Source organism: Microplitis mediator, chromosome 4 (assembly GCF_029852145.1).
Source record: "Microplitis mediator isolate UGA2020A chromosome 4, iyMicMedi2.1, whole genome shotgun sequence".
Taxonomy (NCBI): Eukaryota; Metazoa; Arthropoda; class Insecta; order Hymenoptera; family Braconidae; genus Microplitis; species Microplitis mediator.
This window is the reverse complement of record NC_079972.1, coordinates 5,821,625-5,833,904: the sequence shown is the minus strand read 5'-3', so window position 1 is coordinate 5,833,904 and position 12,280 is coordinate 5,821,625. Positions and strand designations below refer to the sequence as shown.

The 12,280-nt window shown below is 26.3% G+C and overlaps 1 protein-coding gene and 1 long non-coding RNA gene across 4 annotated transcripts; one reads left to right on the top strand and one right to left on the bottom strand.

Annotated features, from left to right (window-relative positions):
• Positions 1-599: 599 nt before the first annotated feature.
• Positions 600-6,192, bottom strand: LOC130667075 (uncharacterized). Of its 3 annotated transcripts, XR_008989796.1 has the most exons (5): positions 6,137-6,192; positions 4,873-4,949; positions 4,735-4,777; positions 889-978; positions 600-738 (listed from the first exon to the last, which is right to left on the bottom strand). It is a non-coding gene; the product is annotated as an uncharacterized LOC130667075 (long non-coding RNA). The 3 variants fall into 3 exon arrangements; XR_008989797.1 differs by lacking the exons at positions 4,873-4,949; positions 6,137-6,192 and having other exon boundaries at positions 4,735-4,870; XR_008989795.1 differs by lacking the exons at positions 4,735-4,777; positions 4,873-4,949; positions 6,137-6,192 and adding an exon at positions 1,189-1,329.
• On the top strand, positions 733-12,277 carry LOC130667072 (spatacsin). Its single transcript, XM_057468480.1, has 7 exons — positions 733-1,678; positions 2,747-3,550; positions 4,663-4,835; positions 4,935-5,209; positions 5,689-5,856; positions 6,082-9,089; positions 11,598-12,277. Exons 1-7 carry the CDS (start codon positions 867-869, stop codon positions 11,824-11,826), a joined length of 5,469 nt encoding a protein of 1,822 aa, XP_057324463.1. The 5' UTR covers positions 733-866; the 3' UTR covers positions 11,827-12,277.
• Positions 12,278-12,280: the final 3 nt, after the last annotated feature.

Sequence of the window (12,280 nt, the reverse complement as noted above, 5' to 3'; positions counted from 1 at the left end):
ATCTATCTCTGTAATAAATATTTTACTCTCTAAAACTAATTAACGAAAATTAGTGAATATTCACTAATTCCAAGTTATAGTTAACACTTACTCCAAAAAGTGTTACGAATATAACTTTGAATGAGTGAATATTCACTATTTGCTAGTAAATTTCACTAATTCACTTTTAAAGAGTAGATAAAAATATTTATCAAATCGATTTTAAATTGGAAATCAAGTTTTTGATTTTTTATTATTTTAAATTACATTTCTACACATATTTACATATTTTTTAAAATTATTATGATCAGATATTTTCAGTGGAATCTCGATTATCGACATTGTTTCCATCAATGTGACAGCTACAACAGCTGATTCAAAAGTTTATCGTCAGGATTACAAAACAAAAAAAAATGATTCAAATTAGTACTTAAATAAACTAATGAAATACACAGCAAGAATATAAAAATCACCAGTGCTATTAAATGTTATCTTTAATAATACATTTATTATAAAAAAAATGTACAAATCGGTTTAATTGTTTATAAACAAAGACAATCGTAACCTCAATGTCCTACATAACCAGACATTTATTTCAACATTAATTATTATTACTTAATTAGATTGGACTTTGAACAATGAATAATAATAGTATTGATAATTAAGATACTTCCAATGATCAGTTTAAATAGTATTGATATATATTTTGTCATGTAAACATTTATCTGCTTTGCTACAATATTCAAAGTTGAGAATTCACTGGAACATATAAAATAGTCATGAGTTTTATTAATTATATATATTTATTATTTACTATAAATTAATATACTTATATTAAATAAAATAAAATTAAATGATTGTGTTAAAATATAAATAATAATTAAATAATGGAATCAGTGGGTGGAATACCAGTTGAATGTTTGACGTCTGGAGAATTAGCTGGTGTCTGGTCTGGCTGGTCATCGATGAGAGATCGTGAGGTCGTCAGAGAATCATCAGCTAAAGGAACACACATAAATTTAGCATATAAATTTCTATGTTACCGAAAAAATTTAAATATCAGTGACGCTAAATTATTTTTTAATAACGAAGTCGATGTTTGGATTGACGAATTACTAAACAAGCAACAGATCCATCGCGCTTCACATATTTTACGAAATGTTGGTCAAGATCCTATCGGATATATTCGTAACATTTGTATTAAATTACCTGATCATAAAATACGTGAATATTTAGTCAATCATATTATCAATAACAATGGTTTCTCTGATGAAGATATTCTGGGATGGAATATCGTTAAATGTCTCAAGAAGTATAAAGATAAATGTGAATTTACAGATACATTGTTTCATTATAAATTGATACCGAATATTTCCATACAAGATGTATTGAGTATTGATAATAATGTCAGGGAGTCTCTGGTAACTGAACTTTATTTTATAACTTATGATAGCAGTTTGTCGAGCAAACTCAAGACTGAAGTTGTTTGGGATTATTTGTTATTGAATAATAAAATTGATTTTTTGATAAACTGGATTGATATTTATTATAATAAACAGGAAAGTATTAATAGTTGTAATAAAGATATTGATGTTAAAATATTTTCAAAACTTGACATCACACTGGAGATGATTGAAAGTATTGAGACGTCTAATGCTACATTTCCTGTCAAGTTGTTACTACTAAATCATTTAGCGAGGTTATTATTATATATTATTTATTTATAATTTAATTAAGTCTAATTTTTTATTATATTATTAATAAATCATATAGTTTTTAGTTACAGTAATGAGATATCTCAAAAATTTATGGATTTATTAATTTAATGTTTTTAATTGGAGAACATACATTTATTTAGGCGTAAAGTAGTTTCATATTTTTTTATTTTATTTTTTATGTTTAATAGAACGTAAAGTTAATTAAAAATATATTGAAGAAAAATTATTAAGTTATGAGTTCAAATAATTAAAAACATTAAAAAAAAATTTTTTAGTCAAGACTACTTTCGGACCCGCCCCCCACACTTTTGAAAAATAATCCATAACTTTTAGCTGTCATAAAAGTATTAAAATTTAATTAATTAATTAAAAAAAAATTAAAGTATTAATTCAAAAAGGGACAGCGTGGTTGCAATTTTGCTGAAATAGGGTAGGAGGTACCGTTTTTGGTCACTTTAGGACCAGTTTTGGAGACTTGAAAAATTCAAATAAAGTAATTTGTAAAAGACACAGTGAAATAATTAATTTTTAAAATGTGTACAAAGATACTTTTATCACACATTGCAATGACAATTTTATTTTATACTTCTTCATTAATTAAAATAAAGTATTAAATATTTAAAAGTGGAGCAATGGTCACAAATTGGACTTCTACCCTAGATTTAAAAAAAAGTTACTTACAGTTGTTATCAACTAAGAGTCAAATGAAATTTGTAAGTAATTTTTTTTTAAATTTCTATCTCAGTGAAATTGCGACTACGTTATCTTTTTTTAAATTAATGCCTTAATTTTATTAAAATTAATTAATAAAAATTTAATACCGTTATGACAGTTCCAGGTCATTGCATATTTTAAAAAGTGGGGGCACTGTCTAAGAATGCCTTCAAAAATGAATATTACTTTTTAAATTTGTGTTATAATATCGACATATATATTTTTTATAATTAAATGAAATTATTTACATGAATTGATCCATAAAATTTTGAAATATTTTCTACACGTCGGATACCAAAAGATAAATTTTAAAAAACTTTTATTTTTATTTGCAGATATGGAATATTTTTAAATAGCGAACAAAAAGATATTAGATCAACATTGTCACGTTTATTTAGTGCGTCAGTAATACCATCAGAGTTTAATAAAATATTGTCAAAAGAACACTGTCGTTTATGTAGTGATATATTTAATGAAAATATATTTTCAATTGTATATCACCAGAAAAAAATAAGCGATGATTTTGATCACAACGTATATTTACAAGAGAAAAAATTGCAACATTCATTACGCGATTTAAGTAAATTTAATAATGCCGATCAAAAAATTATTACCAATGCAATTTTTCAAACAATTTATAACATAACGCACAATTTTACTGAGTTCCTACAGTCAAATCCTTATGTCGCATTAATACTGATTATTATTAACTACGTAAATGCTCGTAATCTTATGCAACAACAAGAAAATGATAAAAAGTTAATAAGCTTCAAAAATTATTTTTGTGGTGATGAATTTTTGATTGAAAGTCTGACATTTGAAAAGGAAATAATTGATGCACTTTTAAAATGTATACCTTATTTAAAAGATGTCATGGATGACAATTTAACAGGAAGAAATGACATAACAATGTACCAACTTATTAATGGATTTAATAATTTAAATATTCAAGAATTATTTAAGTGGCGAAACAAAAATGATCCAATTCCTACTTTTACTAGTGATTATTTGATTAAAAAATATGGGCATAGAGAAAAACTAACTTATAAGTACTATTTGAAAGAATTGAGACCAAGTATGGCTGGTTATATTTTACAAAAACAGCGGGCTAAAATATCCGATAGTATTTCATCTAAAATGTGAATATTATTAACAATAATTTAATTTTTAATTAGTAGTTAGAATATTTACTCCAAGTCTTTTATCTAAATAATTATCAAGTCAATATTTATTATTAAAATAAATTGTATATATTTTTTAAAAGGTATTTAATGACGAAGAATTTTCAAAAATTTATGTAAAGTAAAGAGCGAAATTATTTTCATTACAATCGCATAGTAAATGAAAACTCTGTCCCACTTTTACAAAAAATAAATTACTCGAGGATTAGATAAAAAAATTTTAACGTGTGATGATTTTTTTCAAATATTCTTATAATTAGAATTATTCAAATAAATCAATTGTGAGTTGGATGAAAATTTTTTTCTAATGAAAATTTGATGATAATAAAAATTTTAAAAATATCTCAGAGTAACGCGGGTTAAATCCAGTGTGAATGCGGAGTAGATGACTTTCTATTTATTTAATCTCCTTGGAGTGAAATTAATTCCGAAGGGGAGTTCATTTTAATGTTGAAACTCCGATTCGGAGTAAAATTCACTCCTAATGTAAGTGAATTTCAATTTTGGAACTCCGAATTGGAGTCAATGCGAATGAAAATAAAATCCAGATCACTCCAAAACCACTCCGTGGAAAAATGAACTTCTTATTTACTCCATTTGCGGAGTGATTTTTTATTAAATTCCGGAGTGAGTGACGAAGTGAATTCAGATTTAATCAAAATCTGTAATCACTCCGAATTCACTTCCCATTTTTGACAGTGTAAATATATTAAGTACTGATACTCAGACAGTCTCGTAGAAACTGCCAACTTATACTTAAAAATAACAGAAATTATAAATTATTGCAACTATTATTCAAACCATTATAAATTTTATATTACTTCAGCTTACGACGGCAAATTACAATTTATTTTACATATATATTTTAATATTTTAATTTTATATCATTTGCGTGTTATGTAATTCAGATAATCTAAATTTTATTAATTTAAAAAAAATTCGTTAATTATTTTTTTAAATATATAAATTATAGCTTTAATTAATTAGTAATTATAAAAGACTTGGAAAATATATATTTTAGTTATTAAATTTGAATATTAATGAAAATAACAACAAAATTAATTTTTCAGAAAATCCCAAAGCGCATTCCATGCACATATTTATGGATTAAAAAACTTAAATGATAGTAAAATAATAAGTACCTGCATATCTTTTATAGAATATCTTGGTATTGATTCAGAATGTCTGAGGTTCCATACGACAGCAGCCAATTATATTAAAAATAAAATAGATGTATCAATAAGTAAGTATATTTCTTAAAATATTTATAGAATACTAACGTTCATCGTACTCCCGTCGATTTTTTTTTAAAGAGATAATAAAAATTTAATATGAACTCTAGATGACCTCCTTGAGTCTGTAACTTATCACAACTCTTATAAAGATTCGGCAATAATAACAAACTATCTTGAAGAGAGTTTTAAAAATGAATGTACTGTATCTATGAAAAATGTTAATGAATTTATATCAGCATTAAAATCATGGGATTTTATTGTACAATTTTGTTGTATACATAATACTAAATTTCCTTCATTATTTTTAAAATATCTGGCGAATCATAATTTTTGGTTTGAATTCGTGTTAGTTGGACACATTTTCGGTTATCCATTAGAACAGGTAAAGTATATTTTTATTTAAATTTAATTAACTCAATAAAATCACGTCAATAATTCCAAAGGACTTATTTTTTTGTACGCCTTTTTGACTTTAGTCACTAAGTTGAAAACCAAAAGGATGTACACAGAAAAAAAGGATTTCTTGGCGCAAAAAATATTTTTTGTTATGAATTGAAGACAAAAATTTTCTTAGGACTAGAAAAAATTTTTTCTTGCTCTAAAAAAATTTTTGTTTTCACTTTATTATGTTTTGGGGCAAGCAAAAAATTTCTTGGGGTGAGTAAAAAGTTTTTGAGTTAAGAAATGCTTTTTTTCTGTGTATAATTTTTTTTTTAATTGCTAAACGTTTTGTAGAATTTTTCTAAAGCTGAAACTTTGTAAAAAAAAATTTTGAAAGCCAAAAGGGCGCATAAAAATATGTCCTTTTAAAATTAGTAACGCAAAACTTTTTAATAATTATTTTCATATTATATGTTATAGATATTTCACAATGCAGAGTTATTTAAAAATCAAAATATACGTGAACATTTATTGATATCATTAAATAATTCACATTTACTTGCCGAAACTTATTCTCGGGTTAATTTTCCACTAATTAAATTACCGGATACAAGACAATCGAATATGTCAAGGATGAGTCGTAAAAATGTAAGAATCATTTATTATTAATATACGGACATACTTTTTTAACGATAAGCTAAAAAAAATATAATGCCATTTTACCATTTAATTTATTTTTGGTCTTAAAAAATTTAAATCTAAAAGCAAATATCTCAAGCTATAAAACTAAATTTAAATCCAAAAATAATAAATATAACAGTTGGTAATTTAAGTATTGGTATTAATAAATATATAATTTATTTATTTATTTAGGAACTAGGAGGTCTTCAAACTAAAATAAACACAAATGATACAGAAGAATCATTACCGAATGTCTTCAAATACTTTCCATTAAACCAAAAAAGTTTATCATATAATTACGACCTATGGCTGACGATACTAAAGTGTCATCAGAGTCAAGACCCACCTGGCGCATTATTGAAATCATCACGTGATTGCAGATCAGCGATACCGATAATTTTAGCAGCATGTTATGAGCCATCAGCGACAGCAGCTTACTGCTATTCTTGGCTCGTTATATCCGTCAACGATGAAGATTTAATAATTGATTACACAAATTGTTTGAACGATCAAATTTGGTCTGCCAAAAAAGTATCTGATCTCTTCCGTAGAATAATATCACTTGGTTATGTCGATACTTTGAGCCGCGGGTTTAAAATATTTATGCCTGATAATCCGCTTTCAATATTTTTTTATTTTCTCGTAAAATGTATCAAGCACGCGGACTTTGAATCATCAGTCAATAGTTTAAAAAATTTTTTAAGTACCTGTTCGACATTTAAAAGTAATAAAATGATTGATTGGACGGATGTTGATACAACGTATCTAAATAATGAATATTGGATTGCAACTGTCGCTACTGAATGTATTTTATCAGCTTTGGGACGTTGCTCTAAAAGTATACAGATTCAAACAAAAATATTACGTATTCTTGTTGAAAATAATTTTAATTCTTCATTAAATATCGATGGAATTGAATTTAAAATGCTTTGGGAAATAGTTACAAGTCTCGAAAGGACAAATGTTAAAGTAGACTTTACTGCTATTAAATTAATAGACAATTGTTCAAATATAACACAAGAATTTAAACGCTGTATTCAACTACTAATTGACAATGAAGATTTTACAAGTGCACTTGAATTATCTAAGATATCTAATTTACCCTGTTCGAAAATAATTATCGATCAGTATCGCTGTGAATTTAAATCACATTCAATTAAAATGAATAATAATAAAAAAATAACCGGTACTGATAAATGTGATTTAAATTTTTGGAATAAGTGCGCTCTTGATATTAAAAAATATAACGTTAATTTCGAGGATGCTGCTGGATTTTTCGTTGAACATGCGGAGAAAGTTAACTCACATAAAGAGCGATACGAAATATTAGAACTTGCTCTTAATACTTTGAAGCCTATTTCAACTGACCAGCAAACAATTGATACAATTGAAATGGCGATGTGGAAATCTTGCATACTTGCCGGTCCAGAAGCCATAGAAATAAATAACAAAAGATGTTTATTTAATAAACTAAAAACGGAATTGTTGTCGGGTGTTAGTAATTTAAGAGTTAGCTGTGTACTGAACGATATCACTGAAGAAAATGCAATAAATGAATTAATAAATAAATTTATTGACATTGAAGATCTCGAAACTGCTTTGCGTATAAGCGCGATTTTTAATTATAAACATAATGATTTAAAAATACTTATGCTTTGCTTAAGTATTGCTGAGGGTGAACTGTCACCTTATGAATTAAATTCCCAGCATAAAATTCTTTTAAAAGAACTGTCGCCAGTAAAACCACAAAAGTATTCGCTGTTACGTCCACGGGGACTCAAAAGACAGCCTGAGGCATCAATGAATTTATCAGCCTCTTATGTTCATGATGATGATAATGGAACTGAAGATGAAACAGATATTCCAGTTCAACAAATAACTGCAGACTGTATTAAATTATTAGATAAATTAGTGAAAAATCTTAAACATGGCACGAATGTAGGCAACAAAATTCTTTTATTATATAAATTATCTGTTAGTTTAAAAAGAAATTATCAAAGTTTGCTGATGTCCAAAGACCCAATAGAAATACTTTACGATATAACGGGAATAAATTGTCCAAACAAATTTGATCTCATTAAAGATGTGATAATAATATACAGAATAAAAGATAGTGAAGTCGCAAAATTTTTAGCTGGAGAAATAATTTTACATATAACGCGACAAGTCGAAGATGGATATGAATTATCATCTTCAATGTGGGGTTACCCATTAGAAGTACATGCCCATTTAATAACTGATTTGTGCAGTGATCCTTCAATACTTGGATGGGAATTAATGAAGAGCATTAATATTAGATTGGGACAATCGCATGGTAGTAAACGTGATATTGCGACATTAAAAATAATTATCGAATTACTTATACGTGCTCATAATTATTTTACGGCTGGTTGTCATATGGAAGGTATCGCTTATGTTTTAAGAAAATGTCAGAGCTTAGCAAATACTTTACAGCATCTTAAACTTTGGAGTCTCTTGGTACGATTGCTGACTGGTATTGGCCGTTTTACAGAAATGAATTATATATTTAATATACTTAAAGAAAATGATCAGTTTGAATTTTTGCTTGGCAAAGGACTTGACAAAGTAAACGGTTTAAAAATGGCAACCATGGAATTTTGTAAAAAACAGTGCCCGGATAATAAAGAACTATTTAATTTAGTTGCTAATCATTTTCAACTCTATACAGAAGTCGCCATTGTGTGGGAAAATAAAGCTAAGATGGTGATACGTGAACTTTTACAAGATATCAGAAAAGAAAATATAAGAATGATGATTAATTTACAGACGGTTATTAAATTAACACGTAATGATAAGACGGAAAAAAAATTACAGTCTGCGATTACATACTTTACGGATGCTACTGAACATTATTTACAAGATAATAAATTGAATACTGCCCATAAATGTTCACATCAGGCACAATTAGTTGCTTTGCAATTGTCTTTATTAAATGGGGTTGCTGTTAATCAACAAGTTACTTGCTTACTTAGTTTAAGTAATGAAGAAATAAATAAAGCGCTTTGCCAAACGCTTACTTTTCCACAAACTTTTATTCTCGTTCAAGCTTACAATCATAATGCTGACTGGCCGAGCATTATTTATCATCATGTTATTGCTAATGGAGAAATTAAATTCCTGAAAGATTTTTTGACATACAAACGTCTTACTAATGCTATTGTACAGGATTGTGTTTGCAAGTAAGTAATATATATATTTTATCTAAATGATAAGAACATCAAATTTTATATCATTGGAATTGTATTGATCTTTTATTTATTTACGCCATTCGGCAATTATACATTATTGAAACGGTGTCACGACTAAATATTTGACCCTAAATATCTAACGTCAAAATATCTAAGAAATTAGATCTAATCCAAAAATATCTGATCAAATCATCTGATGAAGTTACTGGTGTAATTGTTTCTGACAGTATTGCTATTATCATAGCAATTTTAAATGTATTTGTATATCTATATCTAGTCAAATTTACTAAGTATAGGAATACAAACAGTGTCACGACTAAATATTTGACCCCAATATTTTGTCATTAGATCTTTTGTCGTCAGATATTTTGAATTAGTTATTTAGTCATGTAACCATTGAAACAATAGGTAATAGATGATAAACTACAATTATAAATTGCATAAACAGATAACATCACCTGGATGATAATAAACAAAAAGTTAGAAGAGAAAAATATAAAACAGAAGTAACAGCAAAAAAATAACAAAAATCACATATATATATATACAGTTTTATTAATTACATTACTAAATTTCTAGCGACACTTTTAAATTTATTAGCCGAAACACCAAAAAATGTCAATCTCAGATGCAAATTCGTTGATTAACTTCGATATTCTATACAGCGGAGCTCGCGTGGAGTAGCGCGTTTTAACTTTCGGGACAACGAGTATTAATAATATCAGCACCACAACATAATATATATTCATAGGCCTGCTGCCGACTCATAAAAATATTCCTTTCGTTATTTCTGAACCTTATGTGACTGACAAACTTTCTTTGAACCCTTTCTAGCTTCTCCACCTGATAATTTTTAATCGGGTCCCAGATTAGACATCCATATTCAAGAATCATTCTTACCAGGGAATTAAACAGCTTAACCAATGTCACATCTTTTTTGAAATCACTGTTTGATCTCAGCATGCTTCCCAAGACTTTGTTAGCCTTAGCTGTGATGTTATTCATGTGTCCCCCGAAAGATAACTTATTGTCCACAAAAATACCGAGATCTCTCATTCTTTCAACTTGGGGAACAACGTCGGTACCAATGTAATGATGGTGGTGGTCATTAAACGCGCACCGGCTGAAACTAATCATTGCACACTTCTTGACATTCATTATCAGCCTATTTAATTCACACCACATAAATAACTTGTTGATATATTCCTGTAGAGTGTGCCTATCATCATTATCCTTGATACCCCTAAATATTTTAGTCATCAGCAACAAGCGAAAATTGTATTGATCTTAATTTGTCTTTTTATATAAACCCTGTGTGTAAAAAAAAATTCGTTCTAAAAATTATCCAAAAAAGTTTATAACAGTGAACTTCCAAATTTGGGACAATTCTGAATTTTGAGTTGATAATTTTCAGAACTTTAAAAAAAATGTTTATTGAGTATTTTTTAGGCGCGTTTTTTCGTAATTTTTCAAGCAAAGCTAATTTGCTTTGAGAATTTTGATGGTTTGAAGAGAACGCTAAAAAAAAAAAACTAAAAGCAATTATGAACGGTTTTTTTAAATCTTATCAGAACTATTCAAAAACTAGCTTTGAGATGACTCCAAAATTATTAACATCAAAATTTTTAATGATATTTTATGATACTGAAGCTAGTCGACGTCTAATGATTTTGTGATACTGAAGTTAGCCGACATTTGATAATTTTTTAAAAAATGATAAATTATAACGAAAAAAATATTTTAAAAAATCCACCTGTAGATTTTTCAATTTTCTACATGTGCATATTTTTCTTTTTTTTTTTACAATTGATTTGCTGAAAGAAAAAAAAATTCAAAAATTTTTAATTGTCTACTAACTTCAGGATCATAATGATTTTTGGAATTTTTTCAAAACGTTAAATTTAAAAAAAAAATATATTTTTAAAAATTGCACTGATAATTTTTTCATAATTTACGTGTGCATATTTTTTTTTTAATTGATTAGTTGAAAAAAACAATTCCAAAAATTGCTAATTGTCTAATAAAGTCAGGATCATAATATTTTAAGATGAAAGACTGATATTATTTTATTTCATAATTATAATAAATTATTAAAACATTTATTTTTTGTAACTTTCAATTGTAGAGATATTTTATAAAAAAAAAATTTTACGAAAATTAGACGACAATATTATAAAAAAATTTGAGCGTTCGTTTATTTTTTTCAAGTATTTCATGATTATACAATTATTTAAATCAATAAGTTTTACGACAAATGATAATAAAAATAATCAAATATCTCACAGTAAAATATTTAATAAATAATTAAATTAATTTATTGATAGTGACGTAGGGACGGCAGGTTACTATTTTTAAATAATCAAATAAATTTTCAGTATTAAATTGTATTTAATAAACAGATTAATAATTATTATTTATAATAATAATAATAAAGTACTTTGGTAATATAAAAAAATAACATTCTATTAAATAATTAATAATAATTCCGTTTGATTTCAGATATCGTATGGAAAAAAACATAACTAAACAAATGACACAAAATATGCAAAGTTTAATATGTGAATTAAGCGACGTTGAGTGTAAATATGTAATGGCAAGTCAATTGGGATTTAAAAATATTATTGAAGCCATGCTTTCTAATTTAACAATTGGATCGTATTTAAAAGATACCGTATGGAAACAAGGATTCAATCCTCAAGAATTTATTGGAGAAAATTTTCGAAGTTAAATATTATAAAATATTTTTTGTTAAATACATATAATATATATATTTTATCAAAGCAATTATATATTGTATTGTATAATATTCCATTAATATAAGTAATGTATATACATTTTTATAAGATACATGATTTAATGCCCAGCATTTATTTTTTTAACGTAAGCCTAATTAACATGTCTCCATTTATTTACAATAAAAATTTAATAAAAATAAAAAATAATAAATTGAATAATTAATTAATTAAAATAGATTCTCAATGGAGATCTCGCGTATTTTAAAATAAATTTATTGGCATATTGCAGTATCTGCATCAATATCACAGATGTTAATAATAAAAGACACTTTGAAAGTGGATTAAAAGTTAAATTAATTTATAAATAAGATAATTGATAAAAGTTAGTAAATAATTGTCAGTTATCAATTGATTTTAAATTTAAATTTAAAATAAAAATAAAAACAG